This window comes from Pezoporus occidentalis, unplaced genomic scaffold (genome assembly GCF_034315485.1).
Source record: "Pezoporus occidentalis ecotype Australia unplaced genomic scaffold, CSIRO_AGI_Poc_V1 ctg176, whole genome shotgun sequence".
NCBI classification, from domain to species: Eukaryota; Metazoa; Chordata; class Aves; order Psittaciformes; family Psittacidae; genus Pezoporus; species Pezoporus occidentalis.
This window is the reverse complement of record NW_026913596.1, coordinates 242,410-264,123: the sequence shown is the minus strand read 5'-3', so window position 1 is coordinate 264,123 and position 21,714 is coordinate 242,410. Positions and strand designations below refer to the sequence as shown.

General features: G+C 47.9%; 1 protein-coding gene across 11 annotated transcripts in view; it reads left to right on the top strand.

The window, feature by feature from the left end:
- Nucleotides 1-21,714, top strand: part of CAMTA1 (calmodulin binding transcription activator 1) — a 288,512-nt gene that overhangs the window by 158,742 nt on the left and 108,056 nt on the right. For all 11 annotated transcript variants that reach the window (XM_062614460.1, XM_062614466.1, XM_062614457.1 and 8 more), the window contains one exon: nucleotides 18,077-18,148. In XM_062614460.1, the coding sequence (XP_062470444.1) occupies nucleotides 18,077-18,148 (72 nt within the window). The remainder of the gene's footprint in view (nucleotides 1-18,076; nucleotides 18,149-21,714) is intronic.

Genomic DNA, 21,714 nt, shown 5'->3' with positions numbered 1-21,714 from the left:
AAAGGCAAAGGATCTTTTCTGCTCTAACAGTGTAATGACACTGACAGTGTGAATTTAGGTGAGCTTGAGTTGTCATTTCTGATAGCAAATACTGACAGCCAGAGGATGTGTTTTATAGTGCAGGTAACCAAAGGGTACGGTGGTCCTGATGGAAATGCTCGGCCCTGTTCACTGTGCTGGTGTTTGGGATGATGCTCTTCTCCACTCGCTCGCTGTGCTGGTGCTCCTCTGACCCAGCTTTTCCCAGTTGCAGTTTCCCTCAGTGCTTTTCCTGCTTAACCAATTCTGTCAGTTCTTTTCCATCTCCATTTGCTGGGTGTATGTGTTACACTGAGAATGGTTCTGCTGAGCTTTTTTGTTAGGTTTTGGACTGTGTACCTTGCAGGTATATTTACTTAAGGTAAAGGACAAAGTAATGGAGCTCTAGCTGTGTGTGCCTTCATTTGTTTTAACTATTAGAACCTGAAGAAGATCATTTAAATGGCAGAAAATGATGCCTGTCGTGCACAGAAGGTAGTGTGGGTCTGTGCCACATGCTGGGCGCTGGAGGCTGCGGTGCCTCCCTTGGTAGGGGTTCAAATGCTCCATGTCATTAAGCCACCCACGCTCTGCCCATGGTGATGGAGGGAGGAAGCCTGCGAGAGGTTGTACAACGTTAACTCAGATGTGAGGGAAATAGGGTGAAAATACTTTCAAATGATGAGTGAAAGAGGGGCTGATGCTGTGCTTGGACCATCTGCTTACTAAAGATGCAGTCCAAGACTGAGACCCCTTTGGGTAAGGAATAGCCACATCTCAGTAAATGTTTTGCTAGGAATTGCTTTAAGCAAAGAGTCTGGAGACAGTCTTGGACTCCTGTAGGAATTAAGTTTAAAAACAGATGTGTAGATGTGGCACTTAGAGACATGGTTTAGTGGTGGACTTGGCAGTGCCGGGTTAATGCTTGGACTCAATGATCTTAAAGGTCTTTTCCAACCTAAACGATTCACTGCTTCTTTATCAGTGACTGTCTTCCATGTGAGAGCATTTCTCCTCATCCCACAGTACTTATGCTGTTATTCAAATAATAAAGAGCATTATTATCCTTAAATAAGTAGGTATAATTAATGAATAATGGGCATAGCTTGCTTTGCTGGTTTACCCTTGACTGGTCCCCCAGACACAGACACCTGCAGCTCCCAGGCAGGGGAAGCTTCAGGCCAGATCTGCTCGGGCACATGGTGTGCAAGGTAATTTGTCTTGGTTATTAGAAGTGCTGTGGAGGGAGAGCAGACGAGCCCAGCAGCACAAGCGGCTGCCACCCCATCACCCTGCACCTCCTCGTGTCCTGCCAGTGGGTAGATTCTCATTGAGGCGGAGGGAGGATGAAGCAGGCAGGACCATGGTTTCCCCTTTCACCCGGCCTCCTTCTGTTTCTGCCTGAGTCAGGTTTATTGTGACTATACAAGCCCCAATGGGCAGATATAAAGGAAAGATTAATCAGGCTGTGTAGGTGGATAAAGTACTGTGATGGGTGCTGCTGCTCCGCAGGTTAAGGCAATCAGCCGGGCACTGACGGTGTCATCACTCCATATCCTGCCTGAGCTGATGCTTTGGGTATTTGATGAGTACCCGTGTATAGAGGAGAACAAGCCAGTGACCAGACCTGTGGTCAGCCCAGCCCTGGCATTGCAGGCATCCTCTTGGCACCAGCATGGATGTCCTGATCCTGGTCTGATGTAAACCAGCTCCTGTTTATATCAACAGGGTAACCTCATGTGATTGCATCTGCTCACGGTTCTCCCGTGCTGGCAGGCCATATAGCCCGGGCAGGGGGCATGGTCCAGGGATCCCTTCCCACCCATGATTCAGCCTTGCTCTCCCTCTCCATAGTCAAAAAACAGTTTCAATATTTTATGAGAATTCAGTCTGCTTAGAATAAGGTAATTGATACAAGCAATTTCAGTTCCCTTTAATATAACAGATCTCAAGTGTGAAACCTCCTTAGTTAATGATCAGCATAAAATAAAAGTCTTTTTTTAGTGTAAGTTCTCAGTTAATTTTACAGTTCGGTTGAAGTGAAAATATCATTAAACAGGCTAGCATTAAACTTTATACTTATTGGATCTCCCCTGCTCTGCAAGGGAGAGATAAGTTGGTGTCTCAACAGTCACTGTGGTGAATCCAGCACTCTGTGGTCCCTGTTTCTTGCACACATCTGGCTCTGCCAGCATCATGAGTGTGAAGATGCAGAGCAAAGAGGAGGTCTGGGGCACAAACATCCCCCTTGGCAGTGCAGGCTCCATGCAGGCTGTGAGGGGAGCAGGAGCGGGATGGGTCTGGTTTGTGGATGTGCAGGAGGAAATCTGATAAAATTGCTATTTCTCAGCCCTGAATCCCCATCTCTGCTGCGTGTGTCACGTAGGGCGAGACTCAAACGTAGGAGACGCTTTGTACTGCAGGGTACATCGATGACGGCAAAACCACATCCCACGGGAAGCATTTGGGATCCTAAATTGCTTTGTTTGCTGGCACTGGGAGACACTAATGGAAGGGACTGGCTGAAAAATGCGTGTTTGGTCTGGGATGGGCAGCTCGTGGTGAATGGTGCAGGGTTTCCGTACTAGCTCGGGTTCTGATTGCTTCGCTGATGGATGTGAACGTGGCTGCCCCGTGACAGGTCTCTGCCTAATGGTGTTCCTCACCAGCTCCCCTCCAGCCAGTGGTAATAGAACAAGGTGACTGCTGTTTTGGTAGGGTGCCCAGAATCAGCTGCGGGAGAGCACTGGGGCACTGGTCCTGTTCAGAAGAGTCTCCAAGGGTATTGTATCTTCCCCAAACCCTGCAGGGATGCTCAGCTGATAGACGCCGTCAAATCCAGCCTCAGCACGAGTCGGACCCTCTCTTTTCCTTGACATCTTCAGAGAAACACCTTTTCATTCCACATTAAATTTGCAAGCAGACCTTGAAATAAAGCAATGATTCTCACACTTTATACAGGTACTGCTGGCATTGGGGGGTGGCATCCTTAATATTGACGAGGTAATGCCTAATTTATTAAGAGTGCATACTGAGTTTAAAAAACGCAGGGTTGGAGATGACCTCTGTTCATGTTACTTTCAGCTGCAGTGCTGTTCAGTGCAGTGCTGAGCTGGAAGAAGTGCTCAGTGCTGGTTGGAGGCTGTGTGCGTTCACTGGGTGAGGACGGGTGAGCTGATGAGGAGGGAGCACCCGCAGGTCCCCTCTAATTGTTTGCCATCCGCCTGCAAAGAGCAAGGAGCTTTGAAGGGTGCGGGAGCTGCGGAGCTTTGTGCTGCTGACAAAGGGCAGGGGACGTGGTTTCGGCTCCTCATCCCTCTGCTCTCCCTTCCTTCAAGGAGAGCGTTAAGTACACGTTGTGATTGATTTGCAGTGAGCCAGGTGAGAGCCAGCTTCCTTCCTCGAGGCAGGGGAGGTAAATAGCCACGTTTGCTGTTTTTAAAACCAAACTAGGCTGTAAGCTCGACCGTGTCAGAATCCAGCATTGCAATCAATGAGCTTGGGAAAATGAAGGCGAAATAAAAGCTCTCAATTTAAAGGGAGAGTTTAACACTGAAAAGGAAGAGATAATGAGGAAACAAACTGTTATTTACTTGAACTCCGGGAGACACGCTTGGTAGAGAAAGAAACATGAAAGAGGCTCTGGAGTTTGGGGGGGAAAGGAAGTTTGGGAGTCAGAAGGTTTTTGAAGGAATGATACCTCATGCTTCCCAGTGAAGGGATGCTTTTCTGTCCTCTAAACTAACATTAAATACGCAGTGGGGTCTTGCAAGGAGTGCTTTCACACTGTGGTTCTTCTTGCTAAAAGCCCCACTCTTCTGGCACATGGCCCTAAAGCCAAATACCTCTTGGTTGAAAAGGGAGGTGATGGTGACAAAGCCCACGGGAGGCTCTGCTCGCATCTGGGAGAGTGTCCCCGTCCTTCTCCCTCACCTTAACCAAGTGACATCCTCAGCAGCCACCCTGCTGCTGATGGAGATTAATAGAGAAAATATTCCCTAAACACTTCCCTGTGTGCTTTCATTAATCTGTGCTCACACAATTAATCTTGTGGGGCGGCCTGGAGGAGGTGGTAATTGTGCTTTCAGGGGGGGATTCATCCCGAGGTTGAGGAGGTGCCGCAGGCGGTGGCAGAGGAAGGTCCGTGTCCTGCAGAGCCTTGGATGCAAATAAACCCATTTCATTTGAAAAGCTCTTTGAAGCCACGTGTAGCCTTGGCTCCGTGGGGCCCCTTCAGGTTCAGTGTGGGATTAGAGAAAGAATAGGTGAAGAGTTGCATTAATATCCATCCTTAATACTGCGTCATTGGGTTGAAGACTGCTCAGGTGGGGAGGGTTTATTGGGTTTGGTTTTGGTTTTGCAGTTACCAATAATAGCAATTGGCATGAAGCTGGAGCCGTGGGTGTTACGTGAGCGGCTTCGGTGTGGTGATGATTTATTGTCCACTTGTACGTACGAAAGCACACTTGGTAAATTCCTTGTGATTTGTAAACCTGTAGGCAAGGTATCGGATAAAAATGATGAATTGGGCAGCTGAGGGAACAGATTTCTGTCCGCTCCTGGGACTCATTTGTAATGACACCTTTTGTGGTATTAACGTCAGGTTTGGGCAGTCGAAGAACCCCGAATTTTCTGTTGGCTTTTGCTTTTCCTTGCATCCTGAACTTGGTTCCAGGGACTGAGAGGAATTGGTTTTCTGTCCTGTGCTGTGGCTGCTTTAAGTAAGACTCAGAGCACGGTCAGTCTCAGTGAAGCATTTGAACTTAGCTGTAAACAAGTGCGTGAGCGTGTTATTTGTGCCTTTTGTCCCACCTGCTGAAGAACTGCTTACAAAGATGTGACAAACAGTGTTTAACTTTACACATGGTGCTGTAAATCTTCCGTGATCCGGATGCTGTGAGTTACACGTGGAAGCATCGACCTGCTCTTCAGCTGTGTGTAGCCAGGGAGTGGAAGTTTCTCTGTACGGATACTGGTTTAGTAAGAAGGGACTGCTCCCAAGGGGTGGCATCTCACCGTTTCGGTCTTGAAACCAGCTGAACTGGGAAGTCATTCCATGGTCAGGTAACGTTTCAGCTCTTGCTCAGATGACATCCGTAATGAGATCGGTGCATCTCACCCCTGGGCCGTGGGGAATGAAGAGCAGCCCTCTGAAACAGAAACATCAGCCTTACAGATGGGGACGTGAGGACCTCGGAGCTGCTCTTGTAAGAGCTAAGCTATTTGTGGTGCTGGACACAGAAAGAACATGGAAACGCTCTTCTCCAGCAGTTCTGTTTCCATCCCTCAAAAGGACAGAGGGTTTTCGGAGCACCTTGTCCAGAGGAGCAGGGGTCAGGACGTGGAGCGGCAGGTCGGCTGCTGCTGCTCTGGAGGCAGATGACTTCTCTGTTTGCATCACTTGCGTTGAAGGAGCAGATGGGTTGGGTTAAGAAAGATACTGATGTGCTACACGCAGTAAAACACTTTGAGAACCAGGGGGATGAAAAGAACAGACCTAATGGTGTAAAGGCTAAAAGTTTGTTTCATGCAGTCTCGTGGTCTTTCCCAAGCACTGTCAGCCTGGAAGAAATCGTGTGAATGTTTTAATTGCCTGTGATGGGGAAGACGGAAGATTCCCTCTGCGTGAGAAGAGGTGATGCACTAGAAATGATTCAGTGTTCTGTTTTGTCAGATACCTCATCAGCGCTGTCTTGCTTCTGTTGAGAAAATACACAGAAAGCCCTTTAGAAGCAGAGCTGTTGAAGCTGCCAGCTAATCACTTGACGTTCATTTATCAGTGCCCTGTGACCGCCTGGGTCTCATCCCATCTGCCCTGTCCCTAGCGTCTGCAGTGCCCAGGGCCGTTCCACTGTGGTCACCCTCCAAGCAGCGAGGTCTGGGTCACCTCCAGGGATGTGGGAAGTGTGGACGTGGGGTGCTTTCCAACCCTCAGTATCTGCTAAATAACCTGCATTCAAGTGATGCTGTTTGTAGCATTTACAGGTTCTTAGTTAAAAAGTACAAAAGGTTGAAGAAGGATGCGTAAGATCCCATCTGTGTGAGCAGAGTTTGTCAGATTAATTTGTGTGAAGGCTTGCATGTAGTTAATCCATAATTAATCAGCAAAGCCCACCGGTTCTATAATTGGATGCTAGTGACAAGTTAGTTAAAGCGCAATTAAATCCCTTCGTGTCACGTTCGGGTACGGGAGACATTGCAGGTTATGTACTCGGTGGATGTGCCCTGGCTGAGGGGGTCTGGCCATTGCCAGACCATGCACAAGAGTGTGGACACAGCTCCTTGTGGTGCAGCATGTACCTGTTCTCTCCCTGTGTTGGCTGAGCAGCCCAAAGAGCAGGAGGAAAGGGACCCTCCAGACCTGAGGTCCGAGATGCTTCCACCTTGAGGTCTTATTCCACCTGAAAGAATACAAATAAGCCTTGTGTGGGCACCGTGGAGACAAATCCTTTTTAGACATCTCTACTTTGATTGCCAGGGATAGAAATTACTTTACGAATGTGAAGACAATCTGCTCTTCGTTTATGGATTTTGCTTGTATTCTCCAAAATGTCTCAGGGCATAGGGAAGATATCTGCTTTTACGTTCAGAGTTGTAATCTTCCTCAACAGCCCAAGTGTCATAAGTGTTAAATAGTCCTGGAGAACCCTTCAGAAAGCAGAGCAATAACTTGTGAATTCTCACAGATAATGTCACTCAGGAAGACAAGAGGAAGGTATCATTGTTCAGACGGAGGGTGCGCTGATCTTGTGTCTCTTCCCATAGCAGAGCTCTTCCAACATTCATTATCAGCTCCAAAATTGAGCTTTCCATTCTCTGATAAAAAATTAATACAAGTAAAACATTGACCTTTTTTGCTGCTTCTTGAATGTCAGGAGCACTCAGCTGTTTGCTGGGGGTGAACTTGAGGAAATTTAAGCACATTAATCTTGAGAAATGAATGTTTTGGGGTTTTGGGGACAGGAATGAAATATTTAGAAGCTGGTTGCAAGCAGTAGGAACTTAGTATTTGTACAACAGCTTGTCCAGGAAGGCATTCTTAAATGCTTGCTAACTGTAGCTTCAGCTGTTGCTTGTGAGCAGTAGTGAAGCTCTAAGGGTTTTGAACGGGGATGGGAAGATTTAGTATTGGCATACATGATAATTTTAGGTTCTGCAAATGCTTTTTAATTAAGGGATTCACTGGGAGGAGGTTTGAAAACTCTTCCAAGTTTTCCATGCAATAGGTTTAGTTTTCAGAAGTCAGGAGCTTAAATGACTTCCTGAAATGGGGAGTGCTAACTTCTGAAGCTGCTGTAGTTAATGGGGTACAGAGAGCCCTGCCTCAGTCTTCGAGATGCTCTAATGTGAGTTAAGGCACCTTTTTGAAGTGCCTGAAGTGAACAGACAGGGAAGACTGTGTGTTGATCATTGAACCACTGACTTCAGTGGCTTCTGATCTTAATGTAAGTAAGCACTATAAAGAGATCAGGTCCAAGAAAGTGGGTGTCTCGCAAACGAGCTGAATGTGTCACTTTGGAGGCACACTGTAGTGTGTCTGCTGATGACTCCAGGGCTAATTCTGCACAGGGGAGGCTGCCAGAAAAAGATTTTGATCCATTCCAGCACAAAATCACTCCAAGATCGAGCTGTGTATATAATTAATAGCTCTCAAAAGTTCTTCCATACATTTATATACATGCTAGAAGTTGTGTTTGTTAGTCTTTAGGTCCTTACAGACCTAAACCTGAAAGATGGTGAATGCATCACACCCTCTGCCCTCTGCCCCACCGTGGTGTCTGCAGACAGCACTGGCTCAGCTTGCATTGCCCCAGGGCACTGTCATTTTTGTCTTGTTTTCCCATGCTGTCATGGTCTCTTTGTTCCTGAGCAAGAGATCCAGCTGGATAAGACAATCTTTTCTAACTTCTGCCTGCATGATGGCCTCGGTAGAAGCAGCTGGGCTTGAGAAGGTGATGGATATTTGACATCCTCACCCCAAGCACATCCTGGTCTTTGCTACAGACCTGATACTCGCTTTTCACCCTCCTGACCCCCCATTGGGTATCCCATAGGATTCGCTTCCCTGCTCCCTCTTGGTGTCCCTGTTGAACAGAGCACAGATGGGAGCATCCCGACAGAATCCCAGGGTTGAAATCCAGACCCAAGGTCAGGTGGGGGTACTGATGCTCTCCCTGTTGATGATGCCTGTTACCCTGGCTCTGGGTCATTACATTCTTCAGCCCTTTGCAATCCATCTGTAGCATCAGCTCCCCCTTTCCTGTGGTGCTGACTTCCAAGGCCTGGCTGTCCCCTGGATAAAAGAGCATTCCCTCTTTGTTCGTTCTGAGTTTATCAGACATTAATTTAATGAAGAAAACCTTTGTTCTTTTCTTACAGCACATGTTCAAATGCAATGACTAATCACTTTCTAAATCTCTTTATAATTGTATGTTTGCCACCTCAGTCGCGTCTCCACTAAGACTGGCTCAGTAATCCTTTTTGTGTGCAGGGTTTCCTCAGATATAAATGTTTTTAGACCTCTACCTATCTTCATTAACCTCCACCAAATCTGTTCAGTCTCAGCTCCTGTAACAGCTGAGACAACCAACACAGACATTAATGGTTTGAACAGGTTTGTATCTGATTTTCCATTTACGTTGCACTAGACATGATTAAAGCCTTTGAGTAAAGTCGCAGCTAAATCCTGTCATAGCCTAGCCCATTATTTTTTTGTTCTCCTATTAGGATTTTAGGCATTTCTTTGACATATTTTTATTGCCAGATTAGGAGGAAAACACTTGTTTGCAGTGTTCTCATTATATTGTCTTTGTAACATTTCTAAAAGAGAATAAATATGAAATACTTGTGTGTATTGTGGTCATATTTCTGGATGACATTAATATGCTCCATGATTTTCCAGCTCACAATTCTTCTAACCTTGTGGTGACAGTCAAGAAACCTCATACCTGGGGAAGCATGCGGCTGCACAAGCTGCTGGAGTCTAGATGATGTGCGGGGACCTGGGTAATGTCTCTGTCCTGGAGGTTTTATGTATCCCACTTGAGTAACTGCTGAGGATTGGGTTGGAAAACCATGGAGCCAGGGAGCCTGTTGTACTGCTTTTCCTCTTACTAACCCCCACTGATGCTGGTGGTGTTGGGCTTTTCCCTTACCTGTGAAACTGGGAGTCTGGGTTTTGCATTAAGCTTATGTCCCCCAGGTCTACTCCTTAACCATCTCTGCACGTGCACTGTTTCATCCTCTCCAGAGCCATCATCACCCTCCAAGAAAAGTTCCCCCTTCTTGGAGAAACGGTAACCAAGGCACTTGTTTTCCTTGAAGGGGAGCTCATCTTCCCAAAACACCTTGTTCCTGCCTGCTCCACGCTCCTTTGGTCACTTGTAACCCCCGTTTGCAGCATTTCCCTCTTTGTTGTCGGATCAGTGATGCAAAGATTTAATAATGCTGGGCTTCGATTCCTGAAGAGCAGGATAGGGAGGCTCTGAGCTTAATTTCCAGTGAGTGGCCATGAGATGAGGCTTGGCAGGAGGACAGCTCTGGCTGATTTGGAAGCAATATTGACTGGTGTATTCACAAGATGCCTGTTATCTTCATATTCATGACAAGCGCCTGCTGCTTTGTCATAGAGTTCAGCTGTATCTTGTCTGCCAGCAGAGAGTGGTACTTCTCTGTAAACTTCACTTTCATGGAACAGAAGATGATGTTATTCCTGTGGTTTGGTTGTTCTGTAAAGGTTTTTGGTTTTATCATGTCATTTAGAGCATCCACAAGAGTAGCTTCACTCTGCATGGCCTCTGTTCTAGGTAATCCTCCTAGAAGTTAGTGATTTGTGCTCAAGCTTGCCTCTTCCCCATCATCTGAAACATCTCTTAAGTCTCCTGAAAACCCTGGAGATTATTCTAGAGTATTCAAAACAAGCTTTAATGAAACCCCAAGTGGGTGTTTTGTGGCATAGGAAGGTGATGGATGGGAGCTAATTTGAGGCAGCATGCTGTGCGGGATGCCTGGCTGGGTTATCATCTCATCCAGAGCACTCATGGCCTCCGGGATGCCCAGCTGGGTTATCATGGTCATCCCCCGTGGCTCCCACCAGCCCTAAGGAAGCTTTCACCTCCTGGGAATCTCATAATCCCATTGAGGATCCCATGCATGCTCCCCCCTTGAGTTGTTCCCATTTTCCTCCTACGTCTCACAACTTTGTCCCTATCCAGGCAGCATCCCTCCTCTCCGGTTCTCACCCCGGCCAGGGTGATTAAGCACTTAAATTGATTAATCAGATTTCTTGTGATGAGAACTACTGTCATTCATTAATCTGAATGGGATTATAAATAAGAGTTGGCAGATAGGGGAGACAAACATGTTGACAGATAGACCTGCTGCTTTGAATACAAATCACACCGCTGCATCTGGAGGGTTTTAGCTCCTGGCAGCCTTGGGATATAGCTTCCCTAAAGGTAAAATTAGACTGAGATTAAAGTTTCCCCATATTAATAAAGAAATATGCATTTATGAGCAGGCAGCTACCGCAGGTGGGTGTGTGGGGCTGCATACCAATGATCCTACAGCAGGACCGGGCTCTGGATTTGTGCTTCCTATGGAATTCATGAAAGATTTTATGAAGTTAGTTGTAGTCAAAACTCAAGGATAACCCAGTTGCAAGTGTGTGGCTAATATCAATTTGAGCAATAAAGTCGCAGGCTGGCGTGGGCACTTCCTATTGAATCGTCTCACAGTTGACAGCATTGCAAATAACAGAGAATTCCTATTGGATTTTGTGCTTGTAGAGACGCTGTCTGATGCTCACTTGTTGGAGAAACAGCACCTTGTGCCTTTCACTGTGATTTAGTGCAGGACGTGGTGCAGGTGATTTGGGGATGGTGTTGAAAGCCTCACCACATTGCAGCGGATGGCACAATTCCCACCAGGCAGGGTTGCTGCAGAGCACACTGAGATTAAAGCTGTCTCTCCTTGTTGAACTGGCCTCCTGCTTGGCTTTTCATGCATAATTAAAGAATTCTTATTAAAAGAATTACCAGTAGAAACACTGAAGAGGCTGGTGCTGCCTGCACCGTGCTGCGGTGGTGTGTCAGCCTGTGGTGCAAGGTCAGGGAAAACCCCACACAGGTACTGCAAGAGGAAACGTTGCTGTCTGTTTTCATGCATCAACATAGTACATAGAGAGTCCAAAGACCAGACCTAAAGGAAATGGTGTTCACTGGAAAACTCAAGGGAAGAAACTCATCGCTTTCTAGGGTCTGCTCTCCGTCCTGCGGTGAGGAAGATGCAGCAAAGTGTCCCAGTGATAGGAGGCGTTTGGGAATCATTTGAGTGAGGAGTCTGCAGGTGAAGATCCATAGTCTGGTGTGGAAAGGTGTGAGGATCAGATTGGAGACCGGAGGGATGTCTGTCAGGCAAACAGTTTAGGATTGCAGGCATGTGTCCTGGGTTCAGCAGTAGCAGTCATTTTTCTCCTCCTTGGTAGCTGGTGCAGTGCAGTGTTTTGACTTTCGGCCTGGGAACAGAGCTGATAACAAGGATGTTTTGGTTTGGCCAAGGACTTTGTGAGCCTCATGCTCTGCCAGGGAGGAGGGGAAGCCGGGAGGAAGCAGGGACAGGACACCTGACCTAAGCTAGCCAAAGAGGTATTCCATACCACAGCACGTCATGGCCAGGATGGAACTGGGAGTTACCCAGAAGGGCTGGGGGACTGCAGGGGTTGGAGGAGGTATGGGTCAGTGCTTGGTCGGGCTGGGGGGGGCGAGTTATCAGTCGGCTGGTGGTGAGGTGATGTATTCTCTTCCCTTGTTATTTCCTTTATCATTGTTATTATTGGTGGCAGCAGTGGTGATCTGTGTTATACCTTAGTTACTAAACTGTTCTTACCTCAACCCATGGGAGTTGCATTCTTTTCGATCCTCCTCTCCGTCCCTCCGGGAGTAGGGGGAGGGAAGGAAGGGGGGGGGAGTGAGTGAACGAGTTACCTGACTGGGTTTAAACCACGACAGCATGAAATGTAGACTTTAGAATCTGGGATACCAAAGTTTGGTACCCACAGATGCAGATTCCTGGCAATTAGCCCATGTCATCGGGAGCATCGTTTCTAACAGTAAGAAAGTTAAACCCCGCAATCCTTGCAGTGACTTCAGAACTCCACAGGGGGAAAACAGGGTTTGGAAAAGAAGCCATTAAACATTTAAATATTTCATTAAATATTGAACATCTCAAAAATTGCTTTCTAACGAGTCCCGAGGTAAAGAGAACAATATTTGGTAACAAAAGCTACCAGAAGTGACAAGGTCCTGCAGCGAACAGAGCTTGGCTCTGGCTTTGGAGGCTGCGGTAACCTCTCCTCCTGTGATTAGCCATCAAATGAGATCCCTGGGCTCAATCCAGAAGCCGTTATCTAGGTGTAACTGCTGGTGACATCAAGGGCATCAGGAGGGTTTGAGACACGTCAGATAAAGAGCCAGTAGGATTAAAACCAAACTGTGGCAGCTGGAGCTGCAGTCAGGCACCGGTGCTGCAGCCCTGCAGCAATAACCCACAAGGAAGGGTCAGGTTCTGTGGGACTTTGTGACCACCTAGAGATGGTGTTTGAGATCTCCTGTTAGTGCACAGGGACTCCGTGCCCAAATTGGCAAACTATAAGCACTTGCCTAAGTTTTGTTGTGGTGGATAAAAGGCAAACAGCAGCAGCAGCACAGAGCGATCCAGCGCCGAGATCTGAGCAGGGTTTCGTGCTTTACTGAGTCAAAGTTACCATCTATAAACATCAGAGGAAAATCCAACCCATCCAATGTCTGTGTTTCACTAAGATCAGGAGTGAGAAAACATGTTTAGCACTGTTTTACTTGAAGATTTGCAGCAGTGACGGGAAATTTTGGATGCCTCCTTATGTTATGACACTTTCATCCCTTTTTAGATCAAAACAGGACCTCTGGGTGCAGCCTGCCTCCCCCCTGGGTGATTCCTCAGCGCCACACAGTTCACCCACAGTTACACCTCCCCATATTCCCATTTATAAAGCTGAACTGGGGCCGATCTGTGAGGAGGAGCACTGGGGCCGGTGTCTCCTCGCATCCCTGTCAGCTCGGTGTCACTGAGCATCACTTTGCTGTCAAAAACCTCCTTCTCCTCCCGCCCGGCCGAGCCCCCGCCTCTGCTCCCCCTTTCCCCAGCCACGTCTCGCTGCCAGGGGAGGAACAGGAAGATTGATGGCTCAAGGTTCCCCGTGCGTGGTGTTGGCACCGAGTCAGGGGGTTTATAGCAGCACGTTGGCTTTCCTCGCTGAATGTTGATTAATGGAGCAGGCGGGAGCCGCTGCTGTCTCCCAGCTCCGGCGGCTGACAGGGGCAAGCCTAATCTGATGTTTAAATGGATTTGGAACGTGTCCGTGGCTTTAGCATCTCTGTCCTGAAGGAAGGACCATCTGCTGCGAGATAACCCGATCTCGGAGGGTGCTCACTTCCAGTCTGTTTGAAAAGAGAGGTGATACACATAGAATTGGAGGGTTTTCCCCAATGCTGCTAATTTGGTGGCCAACAGGCAGCTCACGTTAGAGACCTGAGGTTTTCGCTTGCCTTGCTTTTCCAACCGTGCTCTGCCCAGTGAAAGAAGATTGGCAGAGAATTTAGTGGGTACTTGTTACAGACTCGGATGGGAAATTGCTCCTGTGTGTAAAACAAATGAATTGCTACAAAGAGCTCACAAATTTCTCTGTTCACAGTCTGTATGAAATCCAGAGAAATCGATTTCAGGTAGATTGGGTAGTGTCTCTGCTGGGATATGAGCAAGTTGGTGACATGAATGGGGTAACAGTGGTATCTTTATAAACAGATAACGGAAATGTCTGTGATAGGGATGGGAGAGTGGGTTTTATTGTTGTGTTTTGACTGGCATCTCTGGAACTCAGGTTACTGCATTGAAGGAGGCTGATAGGAGAGCTTACAAACCTCTTTTCCATACTCTTCTCTCCATCTGAGAAGCCTGTACCAGGGCAGCCTGAATGCTGTCGCATGGCTGTGCTGTACCTCTCCTGGTGCAGCGGTAATGGGCAGGCTGAGGGTGAGGGCAGAGCTTGATTGGGCTCAGACAGAGCTGCTAATTTAGGAGACCTGTGCCCTGTCATCAGGATGATGAGAAGAATGAAGCTAACGCTTCACTCAGCTTTCCCGGGAGGTTTGATCCGTGTGGCAGTGCTGCAGCTGCAAGCTGTGTGCTGTTCCCTATGGAAATGGGTGGAGAAGCTCTGGAGTCACTGGTGTAATTACAGGAGATCCTGAGCAGTGTGGTGGTGTAACGGGGATGTGGTTGGAGTGCGCTGCTCGGCACCACCGCAAGAGATAAGAGTGGCGGCGGTGGCTTTCCTTGCCCTTGTGCTACCAGTGTCCCAGGGCATCCGTGGTTGTGTCCCTGTTCCCGGTTTGTTAAGCACTGGCATTACGTTCCTGCTGGGGGTTTTGATGTCCTGCTGTGGGGAATGTGATGTTCAATTTTAGGGCGTGTGGCACCAGAAGCAGGCTCTAGAGATGGGTCTGCCTTTGCTCGCCATCCATCATGGAGCACAGGACTAGGCAGAAGCTGGCACGTGTTGGAGCACACATCCAGGCAGTGCCTGGGGCATGATCCTTCCCTTGCATTGGGCTCCTTGGGGTGTTTGGTGGCCATTTGTATGTGGGCTTTGGGCTCTTACCACATCTCAGGGGGGTGCAAGCAGCAGCCTTTTCTTTTGCAGGTGCATTTGCTTGATGCAGGAGCCTTTTTCTGAGGAATTTAACATCCCCTGTTGTGATGATTTCCTGCTTTCTTCTTTTTGCTTTTCTTTTTACAACGTATTTTGGATTTCACTTGTCTCATCGTCACATTCCATTGTTTGGGGCACTTTTTTACTGCTGTTGCCATGAGCACATTGCTTTGAAAAGTCTGTTTGTTTCGTGAATTCAGTGCAAATATAGGCTGTTGGGGTTCACACATGGTCCATGGTGCTGAGCAGCAGCCTGCTCCATCCCATGCCTGCCGGCACAGTCCGTTCTCCCCGGTAACCTGTGGTGCCTGGTCTGGCCCTGTGGGCTGATGGGGCATTCGAAGTTGAAGCCTTACACCAGAAAATGACTCCAGTATATTTTAATAATTTAGAGCCACGGGTCTTACGTGATCTGTTCTCTAAAGATTGATTTAGCTCCTTATTAAGGGAATTGGGGCTTCAGTGTGAAAATCTGAACAAAATCCAGGCAGTTGTTATTTCTTTTAAATATCCACTGGGGTAACTCACTGGGGAGGAGAATTTCAAAGCCTGTCCAAGCCTATCTTGAATATTTGATTCTCTCGCTTTCCAGTTCCCGTTCCCAAGGTGTTCTCGTTAAGGAAGAACACCTCAGCATTATTGCATTATTTTTAAATAAGCCACAATCACTTTAAGGAGCTCAGGATTAAAAAAAATCCACCAATACTTTGATTCCCCCCCTCCGGTTCCCAGAAGTTTGATAATGCAAGATGTGGACTGCATTTCAATGGAGGGGTGGGCAGCTGTAATTGCACAACTCCCCTCTTCTGCTCTGAACACATGCAAGGACAAGCACAGACCTCCCCAAAAGGCGGCTGCAGGAGCTGATGCTGCAGCCCTGGACCACGCTGGATGCAACCGTGGGCATCACTGTCCTGCCATGGCAACAAGGATGGGGGCGATCCCATGGTCCAGGATCCGCATCCCCTGGCTTCCGTAGGGGACAGGCTGATGGATGCCTGATGCTGGTCCCAGCGCTGGTTCCTGCTCACTTCTCAGCTCTGTTCTCAGAGCAGAAATGAGGCTGCTGGAGTGGCGTTTCTCCTCAGACACCTCGGAACTGCCTTTTCTTCCCTCCTGGAGATTTGGTCAACTTGAAAAAGAGAATGGTGAAAAATGTTCTCCCCTGTCCAGCCCATTAATTCCGGCTGCTCAGGACGGAATTAACCTTGGCAAGCCTTCCAGAGGAGAGAGTCATTCTAACCTTAAAAATCTGCTGATTAAAGCTGGTTTCAGGAATTCGATTTCACTTAATGCGTTGGCTGAGAGCCCAGCCTGGCATTAACATAGCCACAGACACACAAGCCTCCGCTGCTTCGCCCTCCCCACTAAAGACCCGAAAAAGAAACCCCAGTTAATGAAACCCCTTCTGCCTGTTCGGAGCAAGGATTCATTTAGAGACTCCTTTAGCTAAAGGCATTCCACGTTCCCTGCATCCCAGTCTCCTAAGGCCAGCCCGGCAGGTAATTCCCTTCTCCTAATGAAGTGTGGTGTGGTGTGGAGTGGCTGCCACTGGCTCTTGGTGAGGCAGAGGGACCATCACTGCCCTTGTTGGAGGCGAGGATGCACCCGCTCCTGTTAACCCACATGTGCCATGCTAGGAGATGTCATCTAACAGCGCTTAAGTCATTAACCTTGAAAATCCTCCAAAACAGGGAGGCTCGGACTTCTGAGGTTTCTATTTATATCTTAAACATTTTTTAATGCCTTTTTATGTGAAAATTAATGTGGCTTTTATTGCTGCCATCACTCATTCCGTCCTTCCTCCAGAAGCTGGGTTTCCGGGGTCTCTTTCTCCCACTACAGTTCATTTCTCCACAGCTCAGTCCACAGTGAAGAAAAATCCCCACTGTCTCTCCAGGGCCAGGGGGTTGCTTACGCATGGATCTCCTTCATCACAGCTACCCAAGTTAGAACATCCAGCCCCAAAGCATCAACCCAGAACTGGATTCCCATGTCCTGATGTACGTTCTGTGAGCCATTAGGAGGCTTTTTGTACTGGTTTGCAGAGACGTTGAGAACGAGTTCTGTGGAGGTGGGCAGCTTTTATGTAATTCATTATTGACACCTCTAGAATTATATGTGAGACAGATCTGGAGGTAGAGAGCAGCTTTCCTACCTACTGACTGCAGGGAGCTACCAGGATCCCAGCACTAGTGCCTGTCATTACGTGTTTTAATCCTGGTGCAATGTCAGTCAAGCTCCCAGCAGCAAACTATGGGTTGCTGGTGTGTATTGATGTGCCCTGCACGAGATGCTGGGGATGTTCGTGGATGCTCCTGCCTGCTCCGGTGGCATGCCCCAGACCAGCTTGCCCATCCTCGCTGGGAAGCTGGTCGGAGTGAGAGATGCTGCACCTTTCAGTCCGCTTTCCATAGCAGGGACCAGCTCTGACTCAGCAGAACTGAGCATTAAAGACCTTTAAATGCAGCCCCTGGTGCCATGCAGCCAGGAGTCGCTGTCAGGGATTATCTTAAACAAACAGCGTCTGCTTTTCCCCAGCCTGAGTGCTGGGATTTAAGTGTTAAGCTTTTCTTTGGATTATTTTCTGCAGGTTTTTTCCCCCCTGTTTTCCTCCCTGGTTTTGTGTGTGTGGATGTACCCTTGACACATTTCAAAACATTATTAATCTTTGTCATTTGTATTTCAAAAATAACTCCGTGCCAGCAGCCAGCAGCCCTTAAATCCTTTTTAATTCAGGCTGACCTTGTGAGCGCTGATCTGGGGAGGAGATGCTGCCATAGCGCCGTGTGCTCACCAGCAAGTGCTGCTGCTTGACAGCGCACCAGCATCACTGGGCACTGAGCGTGGTCACCCCCACGGCACCAGTAAAGCCTCGATGCCACGTGTCACCGTTCACATCACTAGTGATGCTGTGGCATGAAATACCTTGACAGGAGCTTCCTGAGTTTATAAACCCTAAGTTTTCAGTTTACATACCCTGGTGATGAGACAGAGATGGGTGTGTTGGGTTTTAAAGAATAAAATCATGCTGAAGTGACGATGCAGGTGCAGCCCAGGGAGCCACCCTGGGGAGGCTCATGGGTGGCTGAGCTATGATGGGCTGCTGGGAGGGTGATTCTGTTACCTGTAGTGATGCTCAGATAACTGGGGGATGCCATAAGATGCTGTTGTGTGTTCCCAGCCCTGGACCAGCTTCAGAACAGCATCCTCTAATAGCAGATAACGCGCTGCCACTCTTGTCCCTGGTGCTGCCTCCTGGGTGATGGTTTCCTTTACTAACCCAACTTTCCTTCTCTTTTCTGTCCCTAGTGCTTGTACGGCTGCTACGTCCATTCCTCCATCATCCCCACGTTTCACAGAAGGTGCTACTGGCTTCTGCAGGTAGGATGATGACAAGTTCCTCTCTCCAGGGGTCACCCCGTCAAGGCTGTGTTTGCCTACTGGAGCCCGCGCTTCCTTGTTTGTGGGATTTTGTTTGGAAGGAATATGGATTTTGGTTGTTGTATATTTCTGTTCAGAGGTACGGTATGCTTTCTCTAGCAGATGTAGAGCTGGTGGTAGCTCAAATGTTCCCTAAATAGAGTCAGCTCAAGTGAGACTTTCTGGAGGCTTTTAGTTGTCTTTTCCTGTTCCAAAGCAAGGCAGGCGCAGGAGATCAGGAAGCAACTGTGGTACCGGCATGCGATGGTGCGAAAGAGAATCAGCCCCGTGGCTGTGTCTGAATTTGGGCTGAGCCCTGTGGCCAGAGCTGCTTTCAGTTTCAGGGGAGTTTCTGGGGGTTACTCAGTGAGTTTTCTTGGCAGTTGTGGGCACAGTGAAGCCTGATCCCCCTCATGTCCATGGGCTGCGGTGGCTGAGCTTGGGTTCACATGAGGGAGTTTGCCTGGGGTGGGTATTCTCTGGGCTGATGCTCACCCCACCTCTGCCGAGCTACTGACATTATTGACTGGGTACAGTTGCTACAAAGGGGAAGCAATTTGTTTTGTTTTGTTAGAAAACAGCATTTGACACATATTGTAATGACATTATTGTTTTAAAGATTAAACCCCTGCGGTCCTGAAAGCAAACAGGTCTGAGGGAAGTGACATCTGTTTCAAGAAGCAAATGGAAAATAATCCCTTCTCCCTCCCCGGGTTTTGCAGTTGTGCTTCTGTAGCAAAAAGATGCTGCTGCTGTTGTCACTGCTGCGTGAAAGACACACCATGACCCTCAGGGGGTGGTGCCCACGCCACGGATGTAATCAAACGGAATGTGCGCAAAATGTCGTTGTCCTCTGTGATGTTTACATGTGTCTCAGCTCTGTTTGTATCCTCTGCATGTAGTTGCCATGTGGAAGTGAAGGGGAGGATGCTTTGCACCTATAGAAGTCATTAAATATCCATGGTTCAATGCATTGAGCCGAGCAGACCCTCTGAACTTTGGCTCCTGTTTGCTCAGGGCAGCAGACAGTGCTCACATCATGGTTCACAATCCATCTCTGCCAGTACTGTGGTGGATGCTGTGACACAGGAATTCAAAGGAAACTAAATTCCCACTGAGCACCCTACAGCACCATAGGATCTCCTTACCTGTACCCCGAGGTCTGGCTTGTTCAGGTTCGGAGGGGGTGTGCTGATGTTCAGGCATCCTCTTTGCTCTGATAGCTGCTTTGGGTTGAGATGGGCAGGTGGGAAGTGCCTTTCTCATGAGGCTGTTTATAAAACACGATGCAGAATGTTTTGGATGTAGTATACTGGTATTGAGAAACAAGGACACAGTGTGCGTTTGCTGTGGGAGGAATGGGGGTCTGTGATTCATGACAGCAACTCCCAGGCATAATGGGCATCCTTCAATCATGCGCTCAAGGTTATGCAGCCGGAGAGAAAAGAGCTGGCCAGGAATAGATGATGCTTTTCTAACATCTGCACAATGTCTGTGTTCAGATCCACAGTGAATTTAGGGGGAGTGAGTCCAGAAAGAGAGAGGGAGAAGGTACTTTGTGCATCTGCTTCAGTCTTCTACTTCAACACCACCCAAAAATGACTTAGCTACTTCAGAATGGGTACAGAGAGGGCAGTGTCTAACATTAACCTCCAACATAGTGTTGGGCTTTTTAGTTACAGAGCAAATGGGTGATTTTCAGTGGTTTGAGAGACATGTAGCACCTTCCTGGGGCATGGAGCACTCTGCCTGCGAGTCTCTGCTCAATAGAAAGTAAATACAATTAGTCAGCGATGCCGCCTGTGTTTTATGGGATGATCTTCCTCCAAATCCTATTGTCAGGTTAGATATTGATTAAAAATCCCCATGCAATTGTTCTTGATCTTTTCTGACTAGCGTTTGCAGCGTAAAGGCCAAGACTCAAACAAGCCACAGAGACTATCAGTCTCTCCCCTGCATTTATACCGGGCTATAGCCATTAATGCCTTTATGGTGGTATCCAGTTTCTTACTTAAACAACTTTGTGTTGCCATTTATGATTGACACAACATGCCTTCTCCCTGCAGACTGCTCAAGAGGATAAGAGATGAAATCCAGTCAGCTTGAGCTGTCTGTGGGCAAAATGCAGTTTTCTGAGTCTCTGCTATGAGAAGTTATCCTGCTGTGGGCAGAGACCATGGCGTGGTGGTGGGTTTGCAGTGCAAGGAACCATACGTGAGGTTTCCTCTTCTACATGCTGACGGGGTTTTACGTTTTTGAGACGTTTCGGATGTTCTCGATAATGGATTTTAACCGTTGCCTTTCCCCAGGCACCTTTAGTGTTTGTAATAGATGTTGTAAATGCTGAGCAAGCATTCTAGTGTCTGCAGGAGGCGGTGCAGCCCTGGGCACCTCTTGGAGCGGAGTGAAGGAACCATCACCGGGGTGATGGTGTTCTCCTACGCTGGGTTCTCATATTTTTCATTCAATTTTCTGATACCCAGAAATAGAGGATCATGCTCTGAGAGAAAGGCAGAGGAGGAGATGGGGCTGGGGATGCCAATGACCTCTCCAAGGGGCGCTGCGGAGGGCTCTTCAGTAGCACATCTTTCTTTTATTGCTTTGCATTACTTTTTAGCATCCTAAAAGCAGCAGTGCCCTGGCTGTTCACAGTCAGTCAAGCACAGAATGGTGCTGCTGAGGCCTTTTTATAGGTACGAGGGATGGCAGGTCCCCAAACTCCTGGAAAGGCTTCAGCACACATCATGCCACTGGGACGCTGGTTCGGCTGCCAGCAGGACACGCGTGTGCAAACACCCTGTGTGTATTCAGACCTTCACAATGGCACCAGATTTTCTGTCAATGAAAATAGGGGAAGAAAAAGCCCCTGTTTGTACTCGTGATGACTAATGCAGGGAAGACGTGGAGTCTCAGATAGAGACAATTTTCAAACATTGGCACAGCTGAGTAGCACAGTGCAGTGTGTTCTTCTGCAGCGTGGTAATTGGCACCCCAGGCATTTAGAATTACTCTAGTGCCAGGCTTCAGGGCAGGCTGCTGCTTGCAGAGGTTACTGGAGGAGAGCTTCCTCTTTACTGGTGATGTGTCTCTTGTTCTCTTCCACTCCAGCCCTACAGCTGGAGTCTGAGTTTGTTGGACAGGCATCACTTTCCATCCTGACATTCTGCTGCCTTTTTGAGTGCTGGTGTTACGGTGCTGTGGTTATGAGAAGTAAGACATTAAAAAGGGTATTGCCCTTTTTCTTAATGATGAAGTACATAAACTGTGCTATAGGATCATGCTAAAAACTTCTTGTGAATTTAGGCAGTAGCTGAATATTGGTTCTTCATGAGTGGGACAGAGATTCTCCTGCCACCATCTTTCCTGTGATTGTTTGCCTAAATATGGGAGCAGTGTGCATTTTACACACTCAGGTTTCATTCATGTTAATGCAGACATTTGGTGTTAATTCTGTATGTTTTGCCTCAAATTTTCCATTATGTCCTAAGCAAGAAGAAAACCTTCCCATTTCCTTTTGGCAGCACCCT